The 27,557-nt window shown below is 52.9% G+C and overlaps 1 protein-coding gene across 1 annotated transcript; it reads right to left on the reverse strand.

Annotated features, from left to right (window-relative positions):
• Window positions 1–5,636: 5,636 nt before the first annotated feature.
• Window positions 5,637–22,386, reverse strand: LOC119454525 (uncharacterized). Its single transcript, XM_037716430.2, has 4 exons — window positions 22,259–22,386; window positions 17,828–18,020; window positions 6,161–8,119; window positions 5,637–6,056 (listed from the first exon to the last, which is right to left on the reverse strand). Exons 1-4 carry the CDS (start codon window positions 22,384–22,386, stop codon window positions 6,015–6,017), a joined length of 2,322 nt encoding a protein of 773 aa, XP_037572358.2. The 3' UTR covers window positions 5,637–6,014.
• Window positions 22,387–27,557: the final 5,171 nt, after the last annotated feature.

Raw genomic sequence — 27,557 nt, forward strand, 5'->3', positions numbered from 1 at the left:
GTTTCGCCCTAAGGGCGAAGCAATGAATGCGATAGCAACACAGCAATGTCATACGTAGTAAGGTGAGCGGCTTCGGTAGCAATATGAATTGTAGTAAACATGAGCTGATTAAGTAAGCAGGTGTGCTGCGGCGTAAGTAGACCCACATGAAGAGAGACTCGATGACCACGAGAAGGCGCGTGTGAAACGGTGGTGTTGATGAGAAGCGCTTAACGTGGGCAACGCGTGCGAAGGGACACACCTGTAGCGCTGCACTGCCGATATGGGCAGCATTGCATGTGTAGCGTGCGTTGGAAAATGTGGCCCGACTACTACTAACTGAACTAGCGTGCTGTGAGCGCGCACAAACAAACATGAATAGATCATACTGAATGACTGCAGACAACGACTGTCAAAACGCTGGCAGCAAGCGCATACGCCGCAGCGGGCGAGGTACGTGCGGTCTATCGTTTCAACGGAAACTGAGCGGCGAATGCACAGCGCATACAAAGGTCAGAGCCGTGTGGAGATAAGAGACGGTGCGGGCGAGCGACGAGCGCGGTTGTTGGCAGAGTAGAAGTGCCCCCCCCCCCCCGCTCCCTCCGGCGCTGGCTTCCCGCTTCCTTGCTTGCCCGTGGGAGAATGAGTGCGTTCGCTCTCCGTGATAGCGCGCGTCCCCGCACGCTTCCGCTCGGGCATACGGCGTGCGGCGAATATTTTATCTATACGGAACCTCACGGCGACGGCGGCGACGACGGCGACGACGACGCCGACGGCAGAAATCCGGTTCAAGTGTCCATATAATTGCTATCGCAATAAAGAATAAGAAATGAATAAGATCGGAGAAAATGAAAAACAATAAATACACAGGAATAATTATTCATGTTGGTAGAACATTTTTAAACATTAGGATAACAGGAACCTGATGTAAACAGTTTTCGCTACAATAAACAAATTATGAAATAAAGCAACATAGAGAAAAGCGGGAACATTGGAAGGATTGGTGCAAATTGTTGCGAATGTCGATGGTCCGAGCGGCCACGAAGGTTCCATGTATGATGCCGTGCCAGGTGCCAAGAGGAGGATTTATCCAGGGAGATTAGAAAATTGTTTTATATACACTGTACATGGTATATTACAAGATGGGCTCCATGATATTGGAGCCGTCTACGTGCTAACATATTTGCATGTGGTAGCGTTTACATCTCCGAGCGTTCTCCATGGTCGAGCGTGCTCTACATCGTCAAGCGTGCTCTACATGGTCAAGCCTCAAGCGTCTCTCACAACACTCAAGTCCCCTGTTTTATCCCTTTCGTTTCCCTCTTTCACTCAACGAGGGAATACACTGTAGTTCTTTTAGCCAATCAGCATCTTGGATCAGGTGGCCATATCCCGCACGTGATGTGTCGTCGTTTCCCGCCGGGCTCCGCCTCCAATCTTGTTAGGTCGCCCCCGAACACAGGCAGCGGTTGACACCTTGGGAACCGAACGTTGATGTCGTTCCCCCGGGATTGCCAGACACGGGCCCCTTTCAAGATTCACCTCTCCATAGCGGTCAGTTCGCGGAACCAGGTAGGGCGGTGGCTGTCTCGAAAGGGCGCCAGTTTGGCGCGTCGCAATCGACGCCGGACCTCGTCGTGGTTCGGGCGGCGCTGGTAATTCACGGAACCGCACCAAAGGGCGACGCTGCCGTTTAGCGACGCATGAGGTAGCCTGGAGACCAACTGCTAATCCCTCAGTCCCAGGTCACAATTCTCGGCCGCGAGAAAGGGCGCCAGGTTGGCGCGTCTGAGTCGGTGCAGGCCTCCTTTGTCCCGAGGGACCGCCAGACACAACAGCACCCCCGCCGCCAGATGATGCATCGGGAGGTCGAGTTGTTCCATGCAGCTCGGTCGGTGTGATGCCTGCTTCGCTCAAAGCCATGGGGCGGCTGCTTCCAGGAATAATGATCTTCCCGCCAAAGGCCTCTTCATAGGTGGGCTCTGACTGGGCTGCAGAAATGACAAGCTCCAAGGAGCGACCTTTGTCAGCCACACACAATACTGCAAGCGCCACTGTAAGCCACTCTCATCGCCAGACTTTACCAATTCCAAAAATCTGACTGCCCCCTATCTAAAGAAAACCCTGAAACACCAAGTGCGCGTTGATCCGGACAAGTACCAAAAAACTTCCTATGATGTGTCTTCGCAAATAGACACCAACTGGGTTTATGTAATAAAGCTAAGTAATTATGAATTAGAGCTTCCACAGATCAGGAAGGCGAAGGGAGAACTGGCCTTCACTAATTCACATTCCGTAACACTTAGCACGAAAAAGCTACGTAATCCTTACCTAATACCGAAAATGCCAAATCAACAAATAGGAAGACCATCTACCACGTGCCCAAATTGGCTCACAAGGCCTTACTTATTCTGCATTTGCCCCAGCACATTTCGAGCTTGTGCTGCTTTAATGCTAAGCTCGATCTGAGCAGATGGGTCTATCTTAGCAGATGGCCCTATCTTAACCAACGGTTCCCAAGACATAAAAGTCGCTCACAACATATCCCCAAAGAAATGAAAGACAATGAACGCAAACTACAAAACGTGCCCCGAAAGAAAATCCCAAACAAAACACGGCGCGTCATTAACTCGCGCAAAAGCTCAGGTCATCAACTTGCGCAACCTGCGCGTGACCTTCTAAACTATTGCAACCCTGACACTAAGCCTATGGCTGACACCTGGTTTGCAATTCAATTCTTTATCTGTCGCCGCGTACACACTCCCCTTTTAAATCGTGGGTCTAACCTGAGCCGGAAAGGTCAACAACAAACAACTGCGGCATTCCTTACGCCTGTCAAACTTTCAAAACTCAACTAATCTCCGGCAGACAGAATACAAAAGAAGAAAAATTTGCCACCCGTCTTCCTTGTTCACTTTATTCTCGGGCCCAAAACGCACCCCTTACTTTCAAACGCACTCGAGGGGGTCGCGCGTTCCGGGGATTTCGCAAGGTGTCGTCGCGAAGACGGCAAAACCCACTAATTTGCCTGACACACCTTGTAGCTGCGACTTTCGAACAGCCGCTTCCAAGTACTGGGAGGAGGATGCATTGACAGACCCGTGCGCGCACTGTCCCATTATCTGCTAGGCAGACACTTTTCTTTTCCCCCGCGAGTGATCGGCCATTGTAACAGCCTACAGGACGCTTCCCTTTGTCCCTCTGCTTACAATGCACTGTACGCGAGGCGGTTAGGCGACAGTTACCATCCCTCTGTCTACAGTGCACTTTACGCGTTGCGGTCAGGTGACGGTCACTACACCTGAGTCATCGGGAAACTCTCCGTTTCGCGACGCGTGTCATGCCGATCCCCGATCTTAGGAAACGCCTAAGCTTGGGGTTTGTCCTCCGTTGCTTTTTCGCCGTCTCTGGCTGGATCGTGACCTCAGCGCATCTACTAATGTCGCCTTGGCGCTTCGCAAGTTTGACTCTAAGCGCCTCCACCGCGTTCGCTTTTCTCGTCCTGCGCTTACGCCTTTTTCGTTTGGCATGCTTCGCAGAGCCTGCGGCATCGGCACACGCACTTGAAATTTCGTTACCCTTTTTGGTTTCACAGTGCGACTGCCGTTCTAATAGAGCATAACCAGATTTGATCTTTGAGCATGTTAGCTTGTCATCAAGTCTATCTTCAGCTGGCCTAGCTCCATCACTGCCGTCGATAGCATGCAAAACTTCTCGCTGGCCTTCGAAGTCGGCCCTTGCTTCCGAAACAGCCTCGCTAAACGGCGGAACAAGTGCTTCTTCGCGCTTGTCACTATTTCCGTTAACGACGGGCACCACAGCCCTCTCAGCGCTGTCTGAACAATCTTTGTCACTGCCATCTTGGCCTTCGAAGTCGGCCCCTGGTTCTAGGGCGGGAAAACCACCGCTCTCTTCGGTGACCGCATTCACCTCGCTTCCGGCTACTAACACGTCTAACTCATCACTGCTTACAGCTAGCTGCCTCTGGAATCGCTCCATGGTCCTGTGACCGCTGCTCAATAGGGAATAAGCCTATCAGTCTCTGAGTCTCCTCACGTGCTTTTGCCCTGAAAGCTCCCTTGCTGGAGATTGATTTTCCCGGTTCCCTCAGCATTTGCTCCGACCTATTCGAGAAGCAATGCGTGACCTTGTCTGGCAGGCTGGCCGAAATTGCCGCCGCCGTACGCACTTGGCCTAAAGGGCCTTCCGTTTCTGGTTCGGGTGGTCCCCCGCTCTCTTCGCTTTGTGTGTGTGCCACTTGCATCACACCTTTTCCAAAGCTTTCTACACTAGTCATCTCAGTGCTAATGTTACCTTCGACAGGCTCGGCTTTTTCACTGTCTTTTGGGCCTTCGAAGTCGGCCTGCCATGCTACCCCAAATCGCCTGAACAAAACCCTCTTAGCCCTGTCGTAGTCGCGCGCTTTCTCCTCGGACAAACAATACATGAAACACGCACCGACACTAAACGGGAGAAGCGCTCCTAATCGCTCGGCCCACGAGTCCCGGCTGACACCCTCTTTCTCACACACTCGTTCAAAACCGGCGAGGAAATTACCAATACCCTCGTCTGTCTCGAAAGTGTGGAGCTGGCGTCGCGCTGTCCGCCATCTGAGCATCTGATTTTCCCGTTCGAGCTCTTTCATCCTAAGAGCGTGCCGTTGCGCTGCTTCCTGCTCGCGCCTCTTGCGAATTTCGGCATCGTGCCTGCGCCTTTCTGCTTCTTCACGCTCGCGCCTCTCTACAGCTTCAAGATCGCGCCTCCTGCACTCCTCTGCCTTTTGCTTTCTTTCCTCAATTGTCTCCCAAGCCTCATCAGCTTCCTCGACCGTCACCTCTTCTACCTTCATGACGTCGAGAACCGCTTCTTTCGGTTTTGCGGAGTCGACCGAAATGCCTAACTCCTCGCAAATTAGAAGGAGGTCCTGCACTCTGAATTTCTCCATAGCGATCTCGTTTGCCTTCAAAATTCACCCTTCCTAAAATTCGCTATTTAAAGAAGGTGAATTTCCCAAAATGGTGCCCGCCAGAAAACACAAAGTTACTCTCCTAGCAACTACCTACTTGTACTAGAGAGTTCTGGCGACATGAAGCGCAAACTCAGGCACTAAGCCCGTCCTTATCGCTACCATGAGGAGATCGCAGAATTTCTCTCTTCGTTCCTTCCTTATGAAACAATTTTCCTGGCCTCTCCGGCCTTCTCCCAATTCACTTCCTGATGCTGTAAAAGCTCCAATTGTTGACTTTTGCCTACCGCAGGCCAACCGAAATGCCCATCGGCTCACAACTTTTGAGGAGTTCCTGGATTTCAAACTTATCCGTATTTACAGTGCACCCTGTGTTTCTTGCCCACTAGTAATTCAGCCCACGAGACACTGTATTCTTGGTCTGTGAGACAAAATCACTAACAACACCAAACCACCATTACCGACTTAGTCACCTGCGCTAATGAGTGTGGCGAAAAGAGAAGCAAACACGTAGCACTCACCACACCGATGTAGCCAACGCAGGCCGATCCCATAAGCTGCCAGCCACTGTTGCGAATGTCGATGGTCCGAGCGGCCCCGAAGGTTCCATGTATGATGCCGTGCCAGGTGCCAAGAGGAGGAGTTATCCAGGGAGATTAGAAAATTGTTTTATATACACTGTACATGGTATATTACAAGATGGGCTCCATGATATTGGAGCCGTCTACGTGCTAACATATTTGCATGTGGTAGCGTTTACATCTCCGAGCGTTCTCCATGGTCGAGCGTGCTCTACATCGTCAAGCGTGCTCTACATGGTCAAGCCTCAAGCGTCTCTCACAACTACTACTAAGTGGTTCATTTGGAAAGGAAGGGGTTGGCGCTATCTTCTGCAGCCCTTGAGGGAGCACGGCTCAGCGCCAACGGGGAGGGGAGAGTGGGAGAAAAGGAGGGTGTAGAGGAAGGTGTTGGTGTCGCCATGGCAGGGGCGAAGCAGAGCGGCGGGCAGGAACGGGGTCACGCCATCCGGAGGGTAGGGCCTTGACAGCTCGCGTCTGGCCTGGTGTGGTCAGCCAGTCCAAGGCTGGGTGGTGGGGCAGGGCCGGAGGGCCTGCAAAGAAAGGAGCCAGCACCCATGGATGGCCGCAAGGTCATCCATGTGTGCTGGCGGTGTTAGAGAGTAGTTGAGAGCCCTGACGAGTCCAGGTACTCAACTACGCTGAGCAGGGCCGGGAGGTGGTTTCGACGGGGGAAGAGGATGTCCTCCTGTCGTGTGATGGGAAGTCCAAGGCGGCGAAACTTCTGCAGGAGCATTCCACGGGGTTGGTTGTGTGCAGGGCAGGCCAGCAGGAGGTGCTCCAGTGTCTCTGGCTCACCACAGGAGGCGCAGGCAGGTGAGGCGATGAGGCCAAGCCGATGGCGTCGTGCGGCTGTCCAGCAACAGCCGATTCTCAGCCGGAGTAGCAGCGAACTCTCCCTCCGTGCAAGGCCGCGTTGCGGTAGCTGCCGTGGGGGGCGTCCCAAGGACACGCGCTTGTCAGGATGGGACACCTGGAGGTGCCGCTGAAGCCGGAGCCTCGTGAAGTCCGCGGCTGTGACTGCTGCACTCAAGGGGACGTCACCGTGGTGGGCACTCTTGGCTAAGGCATCGGCCTCCTCGTTGCCCGGGATGCCTACATGAGCAGGGATCCAGTGCAGGGACACCGGGCAACCTGCATCCTGTAGTGCCGCCAGTCGCGTTGAGAGGAGAGCGACCCCCAGGCTCGCCCTCTCCGGCCTCTGCAGGCTCAAGAGGGCTGCCTTGGAGTCGCAGAAGATTGCTGCTGGAGTCTCTGGGGGATCCTCTGTGAGCAGGTCGACAGCAAGGTGGAGGCCTGCTACCTCCGCTGCTGTGGAGCTCGCATGGGCTGGAAGGCGACACTGCCTACTCTTCTGCAGGGCAGGTATGATGCACGCCGCCGTCGACGAGCCTGTGTCGGGGACCACGGAGCCATCGACGAATACCTGCAGGTGGCCCTCAAGGTCCTCGTGAAGGAGTGAGGCCGCCGTCTGCTGCAATGCGCAGGTCGGTGATCGCCGCTTGGTGATGCCTGGTAGCTCCGTGGTGATGGCGATGGGAGGTCTCTGGGGTGGGGGCAGCTGCACTGTGTTGGGTGGGGGGTTCCCGATCACCTCCTCGTACAGGCAGCACAGCCGCCCCATCTGCGATGAAGGCCGTGAGCGCAAGCGGGTCAACAGGCCACCGCCGTCTTCAGCATGGTGGAGTCGGTCGATGTGCCGCAGGCCCTGCTGTAGGAGCAGCAGCGGCAAGGGCCACGCTCCAGCCTCGGCCAGGGTGGCAGCGACCTGCGAGTTGCGCGGAACACCTAGGCAGAGCCGAACAGCTGCCCGGTGTTGCAGCTCCAGCTTCTTCAGGCGGGGTTGTGGTAGCGCCACCAGTGGGAGGGCATACCGCAGGCGTGAGGTGGCTGCTGCATCGAAGAGTTGCAAGGCCCACCTGGTTGTGCAGCCTTGTCCGCGGGCGAGGAGCTGCGAGACGGCCTTGCGGACCCGGAGTACCTGCGCGTGCAGGGCCTTGGCAGCAGGCAGCCAGGTGAGCCGGTGGTCAATGCGCAGCCCCAGGTATGTGACTGCCGTGCTCCAGGGGATGGCGACGTCCTGCAGGTGCAGCCGGGCAGCTTGGCGGCGAGCGGCTGCTCGCGGGTGGAGCAGCATGGCCTCCGTCTTCTTCGCCGAGATGTCCAGGCCGATGCTGCTCAGGTAGGCCGCTGCAGTGTCCAAGGCTCTCTGCAGGGCCTTGCGTGCGCTGCGAAGGTGCTGCGGTCGTCCTCGGACCCACAGGGCGATGTCATCTGCATAGATCGAGGACTCGACAGGAAAGTGAGGGTCGATCGGCAGGGCGGCAGGCAGCCGAGCCATGGCCAGGTTGAACAGGAAGGGGCTCACCACAGACCCCTGCGGAACGCCTGCCGCCACTGCACGAGGAGAGCTCTTCGCTTTCCCCACACGTACCTGGAGTGTGCGTTCCTTCAAGAAGGACGTGATGAAGCACCGCAGGTTTCCCCCAATGCCGAGGAGGTCCAGGGCCTGCTGGATGACTGGGTGGGGCAGGCCGTCGAAGGCTCCCTTGATGTCGATGAGCACCAAGAGTACGATGTCACCACGGGCCTTGGCCTTTCACAACACTCAAGTCCCCTGTTTTATCCCTTTCGTTTCCCTCTTTCATTCAACGAGGGAATACACTGTAGTTCTTTTAGCCAATCAGCATCTTGGATCAGGTGGCCATATCCCGCACGTGATGTGTCGTCGTTTCCCGCCGGGCTCCGCCTCCAATCTTGTTAGGTCGCCCCCGAACACAGGCAGCGGTTGACACCTTGGGAACCGAACGTTGATGTCGTTCCCCCGGGATTGCCAGACACGGGCCCCTTTCAAGATTCGCCTCTCCATAGCGGTCAGTTCGTGGAACCAGGTAGGGCGGTGGCTGTCTCGAAAGGGCGCCAGTTTGGCGCGTCGCAATCGACGCCGGACCTCGTCGTGGTTCGGGCGGCGCTGGTAATTCACGGAACCGCACCAAAGGGCGACGCTGCCGTTTAGCGACGCATGAGGTAGCCTGGAGACCAACTGCTAATCCCTCAGTCCCAGGTCACAATTCTCGGCCGCGAGAAAGGGCGCCAGGTTGGCGCGTCTGAGTCGGTGCAGGCCTCCTTTGTCCCGAGGGACCGCCAGACACAACAGCACCCCCGCCGCCAGATGATGCATCGGGAGGTCGAGTTGTTCCATGCAGCTCGGTCGGTGTGATGCCTGCTTCGCTCAAAGCCATGGGGCGGCTGCTTCCAGGAATAATGATCTTCCCGCCAAAGGCCTCTTCATAGGTGGGCTCTGACTGGGCTGCAGAAATGACAAGCTCCAAGGAGCGACCTTTGTCAGCCACACACAATACTGCAAGCGCCACTGTAAGCCACTCTCATCGCCAGACTTTACCAATTCCAAAAATCTGACTGCCCCCTATCTAAAGAAAACCCTGAAACACCAAGTGCGCGTTGATCCGGACAAGTACCAAAAAACTTCCTATGATGTGTCTTCGCAAATAGACACCAACTGGGTTTATGTAATAAAGCTAAGTAATTATGAATTAGAGCTTCCACAGATCAGGAAGGCGAAGGGAGAACTGGCCTTCACTAATTCACATTCCGTAACACTTAGCACGAAAAAGCTACGTAATCCTTACCTAATACCGAAAATGCCAAATCAACAAATAGGAAGACCATCTACCACGTGCCCAAATTGGCTCACAAGGCCTTACTTATTCTGCATTTGCCCCAGCGCATTTCGAACTTGTGCTGCTTTAATGCTAAGCTCGATCTGAGCAGATGGGTCTATCTTAGCAGATGGCCCTATCTTAACCAACGGTTCCCAAGACATAAAAGTCGCTCACAACATATCCCCAAAGAAATGAAAGACAATGAACGCAAACTACAAAACGTGCCCCGAAAGAAAATCCCAAACAAAACACGGCGCGTCATTAACTCGCGCAAAAGCTCAGGTCATCAACTTGCGCAACCTGCGCGTGACCTTCTAAACTATTGCAACCCTGACACTAAGCCTATGGCTGACACCTGGTTTGCAATTCAATTCTTTATCTGTCGCCGCGTACACACTCCCCTTTTAAATCGTGGGTCTAACCTGAGCCGGAAAGGTCAACAACAAACAACTGCGGCATTCCTTACGCCTGTCAAACTTTCAAAACTCAACTAATCTCCGGCAGACAGAATACAAAAGAAGAAAAATTTGCCACCCGTCTTCCTTGTTCACTTTATTCTCGGGCCCCAAACGCACCCCTTACTTTCAAACGCACTCGAGGGGGTCGCGCGTTCCGGGGATTTCGCAAGGTGTCGTCGCGAAGACGGCAAAACCCACTAATTTGCCTGACACACCTTGTAGCTGCGACTTTCGAACAGCCGCTTCCAAGTACTGGGAGGAGGATGCATTGACAGACCCGTGCGCGCACTGTCCCATTATCTGCTAGGCAGACACTTTTCTTTTCCCCCGCGAGTGATCGGCCATTGTAACAGCCTACAGGACGCTTCCCTTTGTCCCTCTGCTTACAATGCACTGTACGCGAGGCGGTTAGGCGACAGTTACCATCCCTCTGTCTACAGTGCACTTTACGCGTTGCGGTCAGGTGACGGTCACTACACCTGAGTCTTCGGGAAACTCTCCGTTTCGCGACGCGTGTCATGCCGATCCCCGATCTTAGGAAACGCCTAAGCTTGGGGTTTGTCCTCCGTTGCTTTTTCGCCGTCTCTGGCTGGATCGTGACCTCAGCGCATCTACTAATGTCGCCTTGGCGCTTCGCAAGTTTGACTCTAAGCGCCTCCACCGCGTTCGCTTTTCTCGTCCTGCGCTTACGCCTTTTTCGTTTGGCATGCTTCGCAGAGCCTGCGGCATCGGCACACGCACTTGAAATTTCGTTACCCTTTTTGGTTTCACAGTGCGACTGCCGTTCTAATAGAGCATAACCAGATTTGATCTTTGAGCATGTTAGCTCGTCATCAAGTCTATCTTCAGCTGGCCTAGCTCCATCACTGCCGTCGATAGCATGCAAAACTTCTCGCTGGCCTTCGAAGTCGGCCCTTGCTTCCGAAACAGCCTCGCTAAACGGCGGAACAAGTGCTTCTTCGCGCTTGTCACTATTTCCGTTAACGACGGGCACCACAGCCCTCTCAGCGCTGTCTGAACAATCTTTGTCACTGCCATCTTGGCCTTCGAAGGCCAAGATGGCAGGTCACAATTCTCGGCCGCGAGAAAGGGCGCCAGGTTGGCGCGTCTGAGTCGGTGCAGGCCTCCTTTGTCCCGAGGGACCGCCAGACACAACAAAATACACGGCCGCAGCGGCGGTGGCGTGTATTGCAAACTCAGTTTATCTTCATTTCCCAGAAACCGCCGAAGCCATCTGATCTGACGTCACTCATTGCGTGAACTGTACTCTGTTTGCGCTCCTGGCGGCCACCGTGAGATGCCGCGACGCGTCCGCTCGTCATCGAAAAGCCCTTGAAACTTTGTGCTCGGATGGGGATCCCTGCCAGTTACGTGACTCTAGGAGCATGGGCGTTTCACGAAATCCAGCCCGAGTTCGCAATGTTCGCGCCGAAATGTCTTTGCGAGCGTGAAAAAGATATTGTAAACAAAATCCAGAGTGATGCCCGGCGCCGGTGGTTGTTTTGGTCGACGGTGCATGACAGCACGAAAAAATTTCGGGGGGGGGGGGGGGGGGGCTGAAGCCCGGTCATCACCCCCCCCCCCTCCTTGCTATGCCATTGCTAGGCACGTAGAAACAGCGGAGGAAGTGGCTATCGCGCTGGCCATAGCTCACACCAATGTCTCATATATCATCAGCGACTCGCAAACGGCCGTGCGAAACTACGCCCGGCAGAAACTCGCCCGAGGCATTGCGGATCCTTAACGCAGACAAAACTCATGACGCAGATAAATGCGTACAAATTCTCTGGATTCCAGCCCACATACCTCTAGATCAACCGGAGTGCAGTCCAAACGAGATGGCGCACAACGTGGCTCGAGGTCTCACGTTCCGAGCCGCGTTCGAAGAAGCAGCCACCCGAACGGACTCCTCCGCGGCGGTGTGGTAAGGGGACGATGGGCTCAATAATTTCTGTGACATTACTGAACATTATCGAATGCAAAGGCGTGACTATCCACCGCCTCACCCCAAGCTCAATCGAGCCCAGTCCGTTCAATTGCGGCAGCTACACACACGAACATCCACGAACCCCATCATCACGAACCATATATACCCCGAATTATATACAACCCATATATGCCAGTACTGTAACACCAGAGCCACACTAGGTCACATCCTATGGGCATGTCCAGCATTAATCAGCAATACTGGGGTCGCGGCCTCCAATGAGGGCGTTCGGGCGCGTTGGCGGACTGCGTTGCTAAGTTCAGGCCTGGACCAGCAACTCTGGACGATCCAGCAGGCCGAGGAAGCTGCCGGGAGACACGGTCTCTCCGCTGTCTCCTAGGTGGGAGCCCAGCCCAGAATTCTGCGGGAAATCAATAAAGTTATCTCTCTTAGGTAGCCCAAGAAAGCTTTAAAAATAATTTGATGTCTCGCAGACGGTGTATATAGTAAACCCAGTAAGGCTCATTTTCTTGTGTACTGTCGTAAGCAGTTCGAACTGGTCGGAGATGTCACACAATCGCTCTTTAAACTGCTACAATAAGTCTTTAACGTTTCTTAATCTGCCGTTAAATTTATTTGAAAGACGTGCGATGCAACAAGTTCTCACTTTATATTTCGAGATAGATCAGTTTATTTTGGCCAATCTTGTTTCGAACGCTAGGGCCACGCTAAAGGAAACGCTAAAAAGAGGTTGTCAGTGCCATGTGTCTGCTGGCAACACTTCTTCATTACAAAAGTCTTTGAACTTGGTAAAAGACCACTTACGGTTTTTGCGTGCGTTCTTATGTGATAGATGACAGTCGACAACATCGGTGACATCGCGCTTGAGGAACTGTTTCCAACAGCGTCCTTCGCCCACCCGGGGTGTGTGCTGCTGCTCTTGTCGGCTCTGATAACGATCCTGCTTTCGGCCCACCGCGATTTATAGTTCCGAGCAAATAAATAAGTGTGCCTATTGATCTTCTCTGAAACATTGATCTTCTCTGCCTATGATCTTCTCTGAAGCAGAAGTACCGCCATTATTTGGTGCGAACTTCGCTTATTCGCCATCGGAGATGAGCTTCCTCTAACCATGCCGCCCACCTTTTCGTCGTAGAGAGAGAGAGAGAGAAATTTATTGAGAAAAGGCAAAAAAAAAAAGAACGAAAATGTGCGTGTAGCCCCTAGTCGAGGGCCCCACTGACTTGAGCGGCTCGCTGGGCATGGTCCAGGAGAGCCAGCTGACTGTCCTGTTCCTAGTCCGGAAGCCACGGACTAGGAACAGGACAGAAGCCGGAAGCCACTAGTCCGGAAGCCACTGCATTAGAAAGTGTTTCTTTTTGTGAATTTGTGTGTGTTCGCTTGTGGAGGTCTTCTGGCGCACATGAGTGTAATGTGTGCCAATGTAGGCTTTTCGCCACACCACGGACATTTGTCTGCGTATGCTTCGCCATGTATTTGTCTTAGCTTGTGTAGATTAGGATAAGTGTTTGTTTGTAGTCGGCGCCAGTCCGTCGCTTGCCGTCTGGTCAATTTTGGATGGGGCCTGCCAAACTCCCGTCTTTCCTCTCTTTGTTGTTCCAAGATATCTCTCGCAGTCGTTGGAAAGTCCCTACGTGGCTGGTCCGACGCTCGGATATTTAGTACTCGAGCTATTCGGTCCACCTTCGAATTTCCTTTCATGCCTTCGTGAGCCGGGCGCCACGTGAGGCTGTGAAAATTACAGAGCTTATTGCCTATGATCCTAATCACCGCCCGGGGTACCGCCCCTGACAGGAAGAGGCGACATGCCGCCTGTGAGTCGGTGAGGACAGCCGTGGATGTCCCTCTGCATTCGGCCTCCTTCAAAGCTAAAGCTACCGCGGTCGACTCAGCCGTTGCTTTGCATGCATCCGGTTTTAACTGATGCCCCTACTACCCGTTCCTGACACGTGGCGACTGCGACGTGTATGCCACATACAGAGTAACTTGTGTCCGTGTAGTAGACGTCCGGCTTGCCTTCGAAACTCCTTCGCAATGCTCGCACCCGAGCCTCTCGTCTTCTCCTGTGGTATTTCGGGTTTATATTTTTGGGGATTGGTGCCACGCATATACGCGCCCGAATTTACCTATCTAGAAGTAATGTATCGTCTGCGCTATAAAACGGACGAGGTGCATACCCCAGTCTGTTTAGAACAGTTCTCCCTTGTTTGGTTTTGCCTAACCTCTCTCTCTGAGACACAAAAATGGCCGCTGCGTGCTCTTCGAAGGTGTTGTACACACCTAGCTTCTCCATCCGTTCCGGGCTGGTGCTCTGAGGGAGCGCAAGCGCAGCCTTATATGCTCGTCGTATTATAATGTGCAACTGTTTTAATCTCTTGTGCGGTGGTACGGGATGCTATACGTGACACGACTGACGACAAAAGCGTGCACTAGTCTAATTGTCTCGTCCTCCGAAAAGCCTTCTCGACTGCGCTTGACCCTGCATATCATTTTCGCCACATTTATCCCCGTGCCCTCCAGCATCTGTATCGCATGCTCCGCGTTGGCTTTCGGTTGAATTCGTATCCCCACAATTTCTAGGGTTTGCACTTCGTGGACTTCCTGTCCGTTCCGAGTCAAGTAAGTGACGTACTTTCGCATTCGCGTGCAATATCACGGCCGCTCGATAAAAACGCAATAGTAATGTGCCTATATTTAGCGCATGGCCGCTTGTTTAGACGTGACGCGTAGTTGAATCGTAAAGTGAAATCCGCCGTGTTAGCTTAGCGGTAATTGCATACGTGTAGCGCCGCTAAGCTCGACGACGCAAGCTTGATTCCCGGCCATTTCGATGGGGGTGAAATGCAAGAATACAGTTCTTACCATGTACTTTGATTTCTGTGCAAGAACCCCCGGTGGTCAAATTTACTCCTGAGACCCTCCATTACAGCGTGCCTCATAATGATATCGTGCTTTTGGCACGTAAAACCCACGAATTTAATTGATTGTGCTGTTCGTTCACTCGCGATCGGCAAAGACGAGCTCAAGATAATTATATCCTTTTTTTTCAAACGCTGCAACTTAAATTCCTAGTTGTGCAGGAAACAAAAGGGGCCGCACATTACTTGTCTTTTGTGTGGTGGCAATCCGTATTTAATGCAAGCTGCGGTCATCGCATGCGTCGGTAAGCGGCAGATCGCAAAGCAGCTGCCCGAGATGCGCGCGTTATGTTTGTTGCTTGGCCATGCTTTCTAGGTTCACAATATCCAAGCATGCTTTAAAGTAATAGCCAATAATCTTCGTTTCGTGTAGTAGCCGGCCATCGGTGTGAGCTTACTTTAGCTGCGGCGGGGCATTCGCCCGTCGAGACACTAGCTTTGCTTTGATGAGGCATATGTACCGCTAATTCTTACGCTCGTGCTGCTGGTCTCAAGGTAATCGCTGGTTACCGTGATCTGGGTTCATTTCGCGGAGCAGTTTGTACGAGTGATTTCCCATGACCAAGAGCAAGATACCTTGCTCAATAATGCAATGAGTTGCCATGACTCTAACATCTGCATTGAAAAAGGCATGATATACATTAAATATTTATACAGCATGGTATAAGGCATTCTGCACATATGTAGTACTTACATCGTTAATTAATTTTATTGGCTTATTGGTGCCTAATGCATGTGTTCTTTCTGTGCTGACAGTGCTGATGCCACTCCTTGGGAGCCAAAATGAGAGCAACCGTGCGTGCGCGCCCAGCTGCCAAGGAAACCAACGGCAATCGTCACCGTCTCCGCACATCTCTGCAAGCATGCATGAGCGCTTTGTGACTGCATCATAGAGAAATAAAAGTGACTAAATTACTGAACTCGATGTGTATCACTAACTCGGTGTCGTATACAATCTTGTTGGACACCTCCGACACGCACTTGGCTTTCACTGTCACATCACCGCCCACAATTTGTTCAACACTACACACGTGTGGAAGCAGAGGCTCCCCTTTTTTGGTTGCCGCCACGAAAAAAGCTGTTGGCGTCGGCAACCCTCTTGAAACCGCACTGCAGTCTTTGCATCGCTGTTCAGCAAGCAGGCGATCTGCCGCCTTCGAAAACGGAGTGCCGTGAGCACGAGCAGCGAAGGAAAGCGCGGGCGAAACAATGTAAACAAAGGTGAGACTGCACTACGGCGCGACCGCGCTGCTTGAAATTTCCACATTGGAGGCGCTGTCAGGAGGCGCAGCAGCGCCTTCTGGCGATCGTTCTCTCGTCTATAGTTGACTCCAACGCCTAAGCTATGCCGCTTAACAAGTTCATGTTTCCTTGTTTGTAATAAATCGTCGGCAGCCACAGCCTGCTGCACAGACGTGACAATTGGCGACGAGGAAGACTCTGGACTAATCGGCAGTTCACCGACGTCAAGGAACGGAACGACATGGCGTCGCCTGACTTTGGTCGGCTACCCGAATTCAGTGGCAGCTCTGGCTCCTGGAGATCCTGGTATGGGAGGCTACAGTTCTTTTTCGAGGCTAACGACATTACGGACGCTTCCAAGAAACGTGCTCATCTGCTAACGTTGTGCGCAGAACAGACTTACGACATCGTCTGCGCCCTCGTTCAACCCAAGCAGCCCAACCAAGTGAGCTACGATGACATAGTTGAGATGCTCAAGGCTCATTTTGATCCGCAACCTTCTGAAGTCTTCTGCAGGGCACGCTTCCAACGACGTGACCAACGGCACGATGAAACGGTCAGTGATTACGTCACAGCGCTCAAGAGGCTAGCAGCAGAGTGCAATTTTGGAACAAGCGCAGACACTGCGGCCAGTCCAACAATCCGGCCTCTTGAGGTAATGCTGCGTGATCGTTTCATTTGCGGTCTTCGGAACGAGCAGTTCCAGCAAAGGCTATTCGCGGAAAGGGACTTGACATTCAAGAGAGCCTTTGACATTGCACTGCGAGCTGAGAACGCTGTCGAAGACCAGAGAAATGTGAAAGTGGAATTTAAAGAGATTCATGAAGCCTGCACAAGCATCTCCAAGACAGAAAACCAAGGTCACTCGAGTACCTCTTCCCAAAAGAAGAAACAACGCTGTTGACGTTGTGACGTGCAACATAGTCCGGACACTTGCAAGTTCCAGACAGCTTCCTGCAACTACTGCAAGAAACGCAGATAGATTGAAAAGACGTGCCTGAAAAAACGGAAAGAGGCAAGAACGAACAAGAACATTAACATCGAATATCCCCCACAAGGAACTTCGACAACGGCCTCAGCACCTGTCACGACTCAACAGGATTCACCAGACGCGGCACTTTACGAGCTCAACACCTTAATCGACGCGTCCCGCACGCAGAAGGTCATGAGTCAGCTACGCGTACATGGCAAGTCCTTAGAGTTCGAAGTCGACTCAGGTGCAGCCTGCACACTCATCAGTGAGGCCACGTTGAAGTCCACGTAGACAGATGACCCACCACGGCTTGAGGCGGACAACATCCTCTTACGCACCTGGTCAGGCCAGTCCCTTCGTGTTCTCGGATGTGCAACGGTGGATGCAACGCGCAGGAACAAGACCCTGACATTACCGCTTGTTGTCATCAAGGGAGCAGGGTATAACCTCCTTGGACGCAACTGGTTTCCTCATCTGGGTATACAGATCACGGGTATCAATGACGTATCAGACGACGAAATTGTTTCCAAGCTTGTGGACAAGTACCAGTCTGTGTTCGACGAGAACATCTCAGGACACGTTGGTCCTGAAGTACACCTTGAACTCGTGGAAGGAGCGAAACCGAAGTTTCTAAAAGCCCGGCCGGTTCCTTTTGCGCTGCGGACAGCTGTAGAAGCTGAATTGGATCGACTGCAAAGTCAAGGCATAATCGAGCCTGCGCACAGCATTTGGATTGGGCAACGCCCCTCGTACTTGTTCGAAAGAAAAACGGCTCGTTAGGAATATGCGGCGACTACCGCTGCACAGTGAATCAAGTATCGAAGAAGGCAGATTACCCACTTCCCACTACAGATGAAGTCCTCGGCCACTTGAGGGGAGGCAAGGTCTTCAGCACTCCGTATTTGGCACAGGATTACCAGAAACTTCACGTAACATCAGAGACAGCAGAAATATTAACCCTGAACACGTTGAAAAGGCTTTACAAGGTCAAACGGTTGCTTTTCGGAATCACTGCAGCTCCAGCCATTTTTCAACGCTTCATGGAGACTATGCTATCTGGCATCACAGGCGTTTGCGCGTACTGAGATGACGTGGTCATCAGTGGGAAAGACACCACGGAACACGCCGAGAGACTGGAAGAACTCCTGAAGAGGCTGCGCAAGTACAACCTTCGGCTCGGCAAAAACAAGTGCTGCTTTGCAGTGCGACAAGTTTCTTTTCTTGGACACCGAATCTACGAGACGGGCGTCCACACCAACGAAGAGAAAGTCCGAGCTATAACAGAGGCTCCAGCACCAAACTGCAAGCAAGCGCTTCAATCATTTCTCGGAATGCTGCCTTTCTATGAGAGATTCTTGAACAACAGGGCAACAATTGCCAGCTGTCTCTACCAGCTCCTGCAGAAGGACGCCACGTGGAGATGGGAGACCAACCATCAAGAAGCATTCGATAAGCTTAAGAGATTGCTTCTCAGTCAGATCGTACTGGCACACTACGACAAACAGAAGGAGCTTCTCGTCTCATGTGACGCTTCACCATACGGCATAGGAGCTGTTCTGTCTCAACGTGATTACCAGAATAGAGAGGCGCCAATCGCTTTCGCATCCCGGACGCTAGGGTCGGCGGAACGCAATTATGCTCAGCTGGACATCGAAGGCCTCGCTGTAGGGTTTGCAGCGCACAAGTTCCACAAGTATATTGCGGGAAGAAAGGTGACTTTCGTCACGGACCATCAACCGCTGCTCGGCATACTAGGTCCAGGAAAGCCAACGGCTCAAGTCCTCTCACCACGGATGACCAGATGGTGTATCAAGTTATCGGCATACGACCACAACATCGTCTACCGACATGGCGAGAACCATCAAAATACAGATGCGTTGAGCCGATTACCATTACCAGAACGTCTTGATGAACCCTGGCCACCAGGCGACGTACTGTTGTTTGAAACTCTGTCGAGACCTCCGTTTACTGCTACAGAGATAGCACGTCTGACAAAACAAGACAGCATCCTGCAGAGGTTGTACAAGGCAGTGCAGAATGGCACAGTGGAAAAACTCACTGGAGAGGAGTTCGCTCCTTACCGACGAAGAGCGACCGCACTAGCATTTTATCGTGAGTACATCACACTTGGATCAGGGATGATCATACCAGACTGAGCACGATGTCACGTCCTGGCACTTCTACATGCTGGTCACCGAGGCATGGTAGCCATGAAAAAGGGCGCAAGGAGCTACGTATTGTGGCCGGGAATCGACAAGGTGATCGAAGAAACAGTGCGACAGTACCGCGAATGCCGTTCGACCCAGAAGAGCCCACCGAAAGCTCCTATTCCCACCTGGGACTGTCCCGAGACACCATGGCACATGGTGCACGTTGACTTCGCGGGGCCACTACTCGGGCGCACCTACTTGGTTCTTGTGGACGCAGACACAAAGTGGCTGGAAGTTCGGCACGTGACGCAAGCAATATCCGCGGTTGTCATCGATGTGCTCCGAAGCGTCTTTGCAACGTTTGGCATTCCCCGAAAGGTCGTCTCCGACAACGGAAAAGCCTTTATTTCCACCTAGATAAAGCAGTTCCACACGGCAAATGGCATTCAGCCTATAACATCACCAGCGTACCACCCTGCAACAAACGGCCAGGCAGAACGCTATGTGGCAGAGCTGAAGAGAGCACTCCTGAGGGATACAGACAAGTCAATTCAGTGCCGACTTGCAAGATTCCTGTATCGACAACACACAACTATACACACTGCCACAGGGATGACACCTGCGAAAGCCATGTTCGGGCGAGAACTTCTATGCCCTCTTGATCTGCTCAAGCGGGAGACGGAGATACAAATCCCTGAAAGCCAGGAGACATTACCGAAATCACGTCGATTCGATGTAGGGGAGAGAGTACTCGTCTGTCAATTTTTTTAAAAAGCCGGATTGGATTGAAGGCGAAATACTGTGCCGCGTCGGACCACGACCCTGGCTGGTAAAAAGCGACCAAGGAAAGGTTCGGCGTCACCTCAACCACATGAAGAAGACGACCCAGACCGGATAAGCAACCCAATCACCGATAGATTGGAGCATACCAGACGATCTCTCAGGCACCACGTCAGAAGAGACACCGTCGAGTTCTGCGGTTCAACGGCCTGACTCGCTCGACAGGCAATGCAATACTTCCTTGCAACCGTCGACCTCGACGTCACAAGCAGGAACCACCCGGAAACTGCGACCACCTGAACTTAGGCGTCCTCCAGACCGCTATGGAGACTTCGTCTAAGGGAGGAAGAATTGACATGTGAAGCTAGAAGACGACAACGAAGTGCGCGCGCGAATGCAAGGGACGTGATGGCACGAGCGTGTGCTTGTCATCGAACGCTGGCTAGTTGTTGACTCCAACGCCTAAGCTATGCCGCTTAACATGTTCATGTTTCCTTGTTTGTAATAAATCGTCGGCAGCCACAACCTGCTGCACAGACGTGACAGAGAACAACCCGTCCCCTCCAGCCAGCTGAGCGCCTACCAGGCGAGGAGCAAACGACGGACGAAGGCAGCCATCAGAGAGTAGAGCCCTTGGAGCGTCCCCATTGGCCGAACATGACGCCACTTGTACGGGTCCTACAATTGGAGGAAAATGACGTCACCTGAACGGAATCGACGACTGGCTGAAAATGGCATGACCCCGACAGACTGAAAGTGTTATAAGCGCGACAAAGATCGAGAAGAGAGACGGCCTTCTTGCCGCGGGCGGCAGCGTCCGATTTGCTGCCAGCCGAAACGATGACTTTTTTACTGTTACTATGTAACTATTGAAATGAGCTTTCGCTTTCTCTAAACTCACCTGAAACAGTAGTTATGTGCGCATAGCGCGTCCAATTTCTGAGATCGTTCGGCGATTCCGGCGCCCGTAGGCCTAACGAGACGCGTCGCCATAGAAACAACCGGATTACGGTGGCTACAGGAGCAGGTGCGCCGACCGACCCGTCGTCTGGAGCGTACGTAGTTCGCCACTTCGCCACTTCTCCACATCATGACGCAAAAGCGGTGCCGCGCGCGATACAACGGTGCTCAGCGGCGCATGTCGTCTGGTACGAGTGGCAGACGGCGCGCAATACATAAAGCACGCAGAGTGAAAAGGTGTCATCTGTAGCCGTCAGTTTGTGCAATAAGGAGATACAGGTCTCTGTGATTGCGTGTTTACAAGTTCCTAAAATATAGATTCTACGACGAAAGGGGAGGACGCGTAATAGACGCGCGCTCACATCGCGCCCGCTTTCTCGATGTTTTTTGGGTCCAACCTCCAGGGACCAATCAAAGATTTAGACCATCTTATCGGGGAAGTGCTCCGGAATCCGACGACACCAATTTCGGGCCAACCGGCCCAGTTATCGGCATTTTACGACCATTTTCCCACTTCCACCACATGGCGACCCCGCTAACCCTAACGACGAGTAGGGCAGCGGCGGCGACGCCGGCGGGTGTGCGCATGGAGAAGGCGATCACGGCACCGACGACAACCCTGATGGCAGGCACTAGCACCGGGGGGCCTTCCACATCGGCTCAACACATTCCGAGGCTATCTGTCAACGACGAAGGTATGGACTTTAATGACATTCGAACATCCCGCACGTCACCCCATCACGAAGATAGCACGGTGGACAGAGATAGCGGTAATACGCGAGACGCCTTTCCTACAGACGACGCCGCGATAGAAGCAGGATGGGAGAGGGTCCTGTCTTTACGCGAAAAGCCGAAACAAGCAAAGGAGCACAAGCAGTCGCCCGAAGGAGCCGCGTCACAGGGCGCGGAAGCTAAGCCTAGCGCACATCGCGCCCGTCCGAGAAGACGGCAGCTGCCGCCTTAACCCCGAGAGGATCTGAAGATAATTATCCGTCCGCACCAGGGTCTACCCCTAAGAAATGTGAACAGCCAAGAAATTGCGCAAGCCGTAATGAAGGCCTGATAAAAAAAGGTACCAAGTGATGGTTTCATCCTACGCATCAAGCCGGGGTCAAACATTGCCGTCATCTCTACACCTGACCAGGATACGGCGCGCAGGGTACAGGCGGTCATTTCGCTTAACATTAGTGGCCAACCTCACCCAATCAACGCATACGTGGCAGCTGGTGAGGGGACGGTGCCTGGAGTCATTCACGGCATCGAGCCGCATACGCCATCCGCAACGCTCAAAGCTCATCTGAGGCTTCGCACACAGCAGGTGGAAATTGTGGACGCTCGAATGTTGGGATATTCAGAGTGCCCTGATCACCTTCTTCGGAGACCTCGTGCCAAGATGTGTTTATTTTTACGGTGGCGAAAAGACATGCCGGCCATACAGAAATGCGGTGCAGTTCTGCAGGAGCTGCTGCGCGGTGGGACATCACACAGACGTGTGCCCACAGTCCGACCTTCCCGTTTGCCGCGTGTGCGGAGCGCGAGAACCAGCCGACGGACATAGCTGTTCTCCCAAATGTGCCATTTGCGGTGGAGAGCATCCGACGGGGGATAGGGAGTGCCCCAAACCTCTCAGACAGCTTCGAAGAGGTCCATCGAAAGGTGGCCACCAGAGGAGGCCCCTGCATTGGTTCGACACATAGGACAAGGAACTCAAGAGTTTCCCGAATGTCCAGGAAAGTGCGCAGCGCGGACATTCTCTAACCCGGTCGCCGTCGAGGGAGCAAGCCTCGGTGGACCAGCGGGATCAACACAGATCATTGTCCAGACCTCGGACACCGCGTCCACAGCAGAAGCAACAAGGTCGTGAACATCGGGCCACATCCTTTGGCGCTCCACTGGCAAAGAGCCAACCGCAACAAAATGAGGTAAGCTGGGCGCAAGTCGTGTCTCCCGCTGCCAGACCTAAGACACCAAGTACACCTATTACGCAGCACCCCGAATAACGTAAGATGTAGAAGCTCCTTTTAAAGAGCAGTTTATCTGAGTTGAGGGCTGAGCTTGACGCTCTAAAGAGGACGGTGACAAAGAACACACAGCTAACACAGATACAACCTAACAACAGACCAAATAAAAATGTCACAGTTTCGCCCTAAGGGCGAAGCAATGAATGCGATAGCAACACAGCAATGTCATACGAAGTAAGGTGAGCGGCTTTGGTAGCAATATGAATTGTAGTAAACATGAGCTGATTAAGTAAGCAGGTGTGCTGCGGCGTAAGTAGACCCACATGAAGATAGACTCGATGACCACGAGAAGGCGCGTGTGAAACGGTGGTGTTGATGAGAAGCGCTTAACGTGGGCAGCGCGTGCGAAGGGACACACCTGTAGCGCTGCACTGCCGATATGGGCAGCATTGCATGTGTAGCGTGCGTTGGAAAATGTGGCCCGACTATTACTAACTGAATGAACAAGCGTGGTGTGAGCGCGCACAAACAAACATGAATAGATCACACCGAATGACTGCAGACAACGACTGTCAAAACGCTGGCAGCAAGCGCATACGCCGCAGCGGCGAAGGTACGTGCGGTCTATCGCTTCAACGGAAACTGAGCGGCGAATGCACGGCGCATAAAGGTCAGAGCCGTGTGGAGATGAGAGACGGTGCGGGCGAGCGACGAGCGCGGTTGTTGGCAGAGTAGAAGTGCGCCCCCCCCCCCCCCCGCTCCCTCCGGCGCTGGCTTCCCGCTTCCTTGCTTGCGCGTGGAAGACTGAGTGCGTTCGCTCTCCGTGATAGCGCGCGTCCCCGCACGCTTCCGCTCGGGCATACGGCGCGCGACGAAGATTTTATCTGTAGGGAACCTCACGGCGACGGCGACGACGACGGCGACGCCGACGGCAGAAATCCGGTTGAAGTGTCCATATAATTGCTATCGCAATAAAAATGCGCAACCAGTAACAACAGAGCAATTTGCACAGAATATGCAATTGCTGTTCGCAGAGTATCACAAGTTCAAACGACACATGGAGGAATGCCTCGCGACAGGAGCGGGAGGAGGAACTCGTAAGAGAACTAGCCACAGTCCGGGGGACCCCACGAGAGGACCCAAGAACTTAGAGGTTACGCACAGCGATTGTACCAATCCTGGCTAGGCATCCGAAGACCAGATCCGAAGAACACAATGAGTTATGGCAGTGGAACTGCCGCACGTTGAGCAGAAATAACGCCAACTTCGCACAATATATTGATTCGGCGCCATGGAGTGCCTAAGGACATTATTTTCCTACAGGAGATAGGAAAATTTCGCCGAAGCCTTAAGGGCTATGATTTATAAGAGCATCCGGACTACCCTCAGAGAGCCACGTACGCTAAAAGGACGTGGGGCTGAGTGTAGAGTACAGTCAGGGGGGAACCAGTACAGCATCAGAGAATTACAGTATGGCCGCACAAACGGGGTAAGCCTAAGACGGTAATCTTAAATACTTACAGCAACCCCCCCCCCCCCCCAAGGAGCGACACGCGGATTTCGGGAGCATAGTGGCGAAAACGATGAACACGGCGACGGCAAAGGATAAGATTATTGTTTTAGGGCACTTTAACACGCAACACGTAGTATGGGGTTATAGGGTTAACATTGCAAAGGGGCGGACGCTGCTACATCTCATGGAAAAATACGATCTCGCACTTCTGAACCAGGCCGACATGCCCACTAGAACGGGAAACAGTGTATCCAGAGACACATCACCCGACTTAACCTTTACGAATAGGGAGCAGGAAGCAGTATGGACAAACCTGGGGGATAACCTTGGAAGCGATCATTTCATATATAAGCATATCCGTAAACTCTGCGAGAATAAGACGGAGGGTGACCGAAGCTAGGTTGACAGACTGGACAAAATACCGCGAGCAGCGGTCACGACATAATCGATCAAGGACATTGCGGAGTGTGCAGCTCAGCTTAGGGACACGTTAAAACGAGCGACAAAGACAGTGGCCACAACCGAAAATTACCCCGTGGTGGGCAAGCACCTAATGCACTTATGGGAAGCCCGCTGTGGGTTGACCAGAAGATGGAAGAGGCAAAGGATGTACCGCAAGCTTAAGATAAGGATCGCTCAACTGGCCGAGCAGGCGAATTCGTACGCTCAGGAACTATATGAGGAGAATTGGCGCCATTTTTGCGACTCGCTCAGGGGAACGCTGGGGACGAAGAAAACGCGGTATGTCCTCCGCAGCATGATGAACCCGAGGGGAACTAAAACGGCTGCACAGAAAACGCTAAAACGCATAAAGGAGGAGGAGGAGGAGGAAAAAGAAGAAAGCAAGTACGCAGGCGACCCACAGGACTTGATCCAAAAGCTCAAGTATTTTTATGTGCGACCAACTGAGGGTGACATAACGCGTCGCAAAGAGCGGTACGAGGGTCCGCCCCAGCCGGATATGGACGCCCCGATTACCGTGGCTGAGGTGTACGCGGCAGTTCAATCCTTTCAAAGGAACACGGCACCGGGACCAGATCAGATCACAAATGCCATGATCCGGAACCTCAGCCACGAGAGTTTGGAGGAGCTCCCCAATTACTTTAATGAACAGCTATGGATAGGAGGAGGAGAGATCCCCATTGAATGGAAATCGGCCGAAACCGGACAAGCCACGAGATATACAAAATCTCACGCATATATCCCTGAGCTCCTGTGCAGTAAAGCTCTTTGAAAAAGTAGTACAAACTCGACTCGCAGACCACATACAGACAAATGACCTTTTTCCCGCGAACATGTTTGGTTTCCGTCCCAACATATCTGCGCAGGATGTTTTCCTAGCTTTACAGCAGGAGGTACTACACCCACATATTGGGGCAGATGACAACGTAGTGCTGGTCTTAGACTTGCGGAAAGCCTTTGATACAATATCTCACGAGGCCATTCTGCAGGGCCTGGAGTCAGTGGACTGTGGGGAGCGAATATATCAATACGCAAAGAGCTTCCTGTGTAATCGTAGGGCGACCATATGAATAAGATCCACAAGGTCGGAACCTTTCACGCTGCCGAACCGGGGTACCCCCCAGGGCTCCCCACTTTCTCCGCTCCTCTTTAATGTGGCCATAATTGTTAGCAACAGACTTGGAAAGGGAAGCGATCGAGATTAGGAAGTGCCATATACGTATACGCGGATATCACCATATGGGTGACTCAAGGATCCTACGGTGAAAGACACGGCCTTTTGCAATGGGCAATCGACCAGGTAGAGCTTTTCGCACGGGACGCGGGAATGGCATGCGCCCCCGAAAAGTCTGAGTTCGTTCGGATGCGTGCAAGATATGCCAGGCGGGCAAACCGGCCGAGTGTAGAACTCACTCGGAACGGACAGGAAGTCCACGAAGTGCAAACCCTAGAAATTGTGGGGATATGAATTCAACCGAAAGCCAACGCGGAGCATGCGATACAGATGCTGGAGGGCACGGTGATGAATGTGGCGAAAATGATATGCAGGGTCAAGCGCAGTCGAGAAGGCTTTTCGGAGGACGAGACAATTAGACTAGTGCACGCTTTTGTCGTCAGTGGTGTCACGTATAGCATCCCGTACCACCGCACAAGAGATTAAAACAGTTGCACATTATAATACGACGAGCATATAAGGCTGCGCTTGCGCTCCCTCAGAGCACCAGCCCGGAACGGATGGAGAAGCTAGGTGTGTACAACACCTTCGAAGAGCACGCAGCGGCCGTTTTTGTGTCTCAGAGAGAGAGGTTAGGCAAAACCAAACAAGGGAGAACTGTTCTAAACAGACTGGGGTATGCACCTCGTCCGTTTTATAGCGCAGACGATACATTACTTCTAGATAGGTAAATTCGGGCGCGTATATGCGTGGCACCAATCCCCAAAAATATAAACCCGAAATACCACAGGAGAAGACGAGAGGCTCGGGTGCGAGCATTGCGAAGGAGTTTCGAAGGCAAGCCGGACGTCTACTACACGGACACAAGTTACTCTGTATGTGGCATACACGTCGCAGTCGCCACGTGTCAGGAACGGGTAGTAGGGGCATCAGTTAAAACCGGATGCATGCAAAGCAACGGCTGAGTCGACCGCGGTAGCTTTAGCTTTGAAGGAGGCCGAATGCAGAGGGACATCCACGGCTGTCCTCACCGACTCACAGGCGGCATGTCGCCTCTTCCTGTCAGGGGCGGTACCCCGGGCGGTGATTAGGATCATAGGCAATAAGCTCTGTAATTTTCACAGCCTCACGTGGCGCCCGGCTCACGAAGGCATGAAAGGAAATTCGAAGGTGGACCGAATAGCTCGAGTACTAAATATCCGAGCGTCGGACCAGCCACGTAGGGACTTTCCAACGACTGCGAGAGATATCTTGGAACAACAAAGAGAGGAAAGACGGGAGTTTGGCAGGCCCCATCCAAAATTGACCAGACGGCAAGCGACGGACTGGCGCCGACTACAAACAAACACTTATCCTAATCTACACAAGCTAAGACAAATACATGGCGAAGCATACGCAGTCCGTGGTGTGGCGAAAAGCCTACATTGGCACACATTACACTCATGTGCGCCAGAAGACCTCCACAAGCGAACACACACAAATTCACAAAAAGAAACACTTTCTAATGCAGTGGGAGGCGTGGCTTCCGGACTAGGAACAGGACAGTCAGCTGGCTCTCCTGGACCATGCCCAGCGAGCCGCTCAAGTCAGTGGGGCCCTCGACTAGGGGCTACACGCACATTTTCGTTCTTTTTTTTTTTTTGCCTTTTCTCAATAAATTTCTCTCTCTCTCTCTCTACGACGAAAAGGTGGGCGGCATGGTTAGAGGAAGCTCATCTCCGATGGCGAATAAGCGAAGTTCGCACCAAATAATGGCGGTACTTCTGCTTCAGAGAAGATCATAGGCAGAGAAGATCAATGTTTCAGAGAAGA

The sequence above is a fragment of the Dermacentor silvarum genome, chromosome 5 (genome assembly GCF_013339745.2).
Source record: "Dermacentor silvarum isolate Dsil-2018 chromosome 5, BIME_Dsil_1.4, whole genome shotgun sequence".
Taxonomy (NCBI): domain Eukaryota; kingdom Metazoa; phylum Arthropoda; class Arachnida; order Ixodida; family Ixodidae; genus Dermacentor; species Dermacentor silvarum.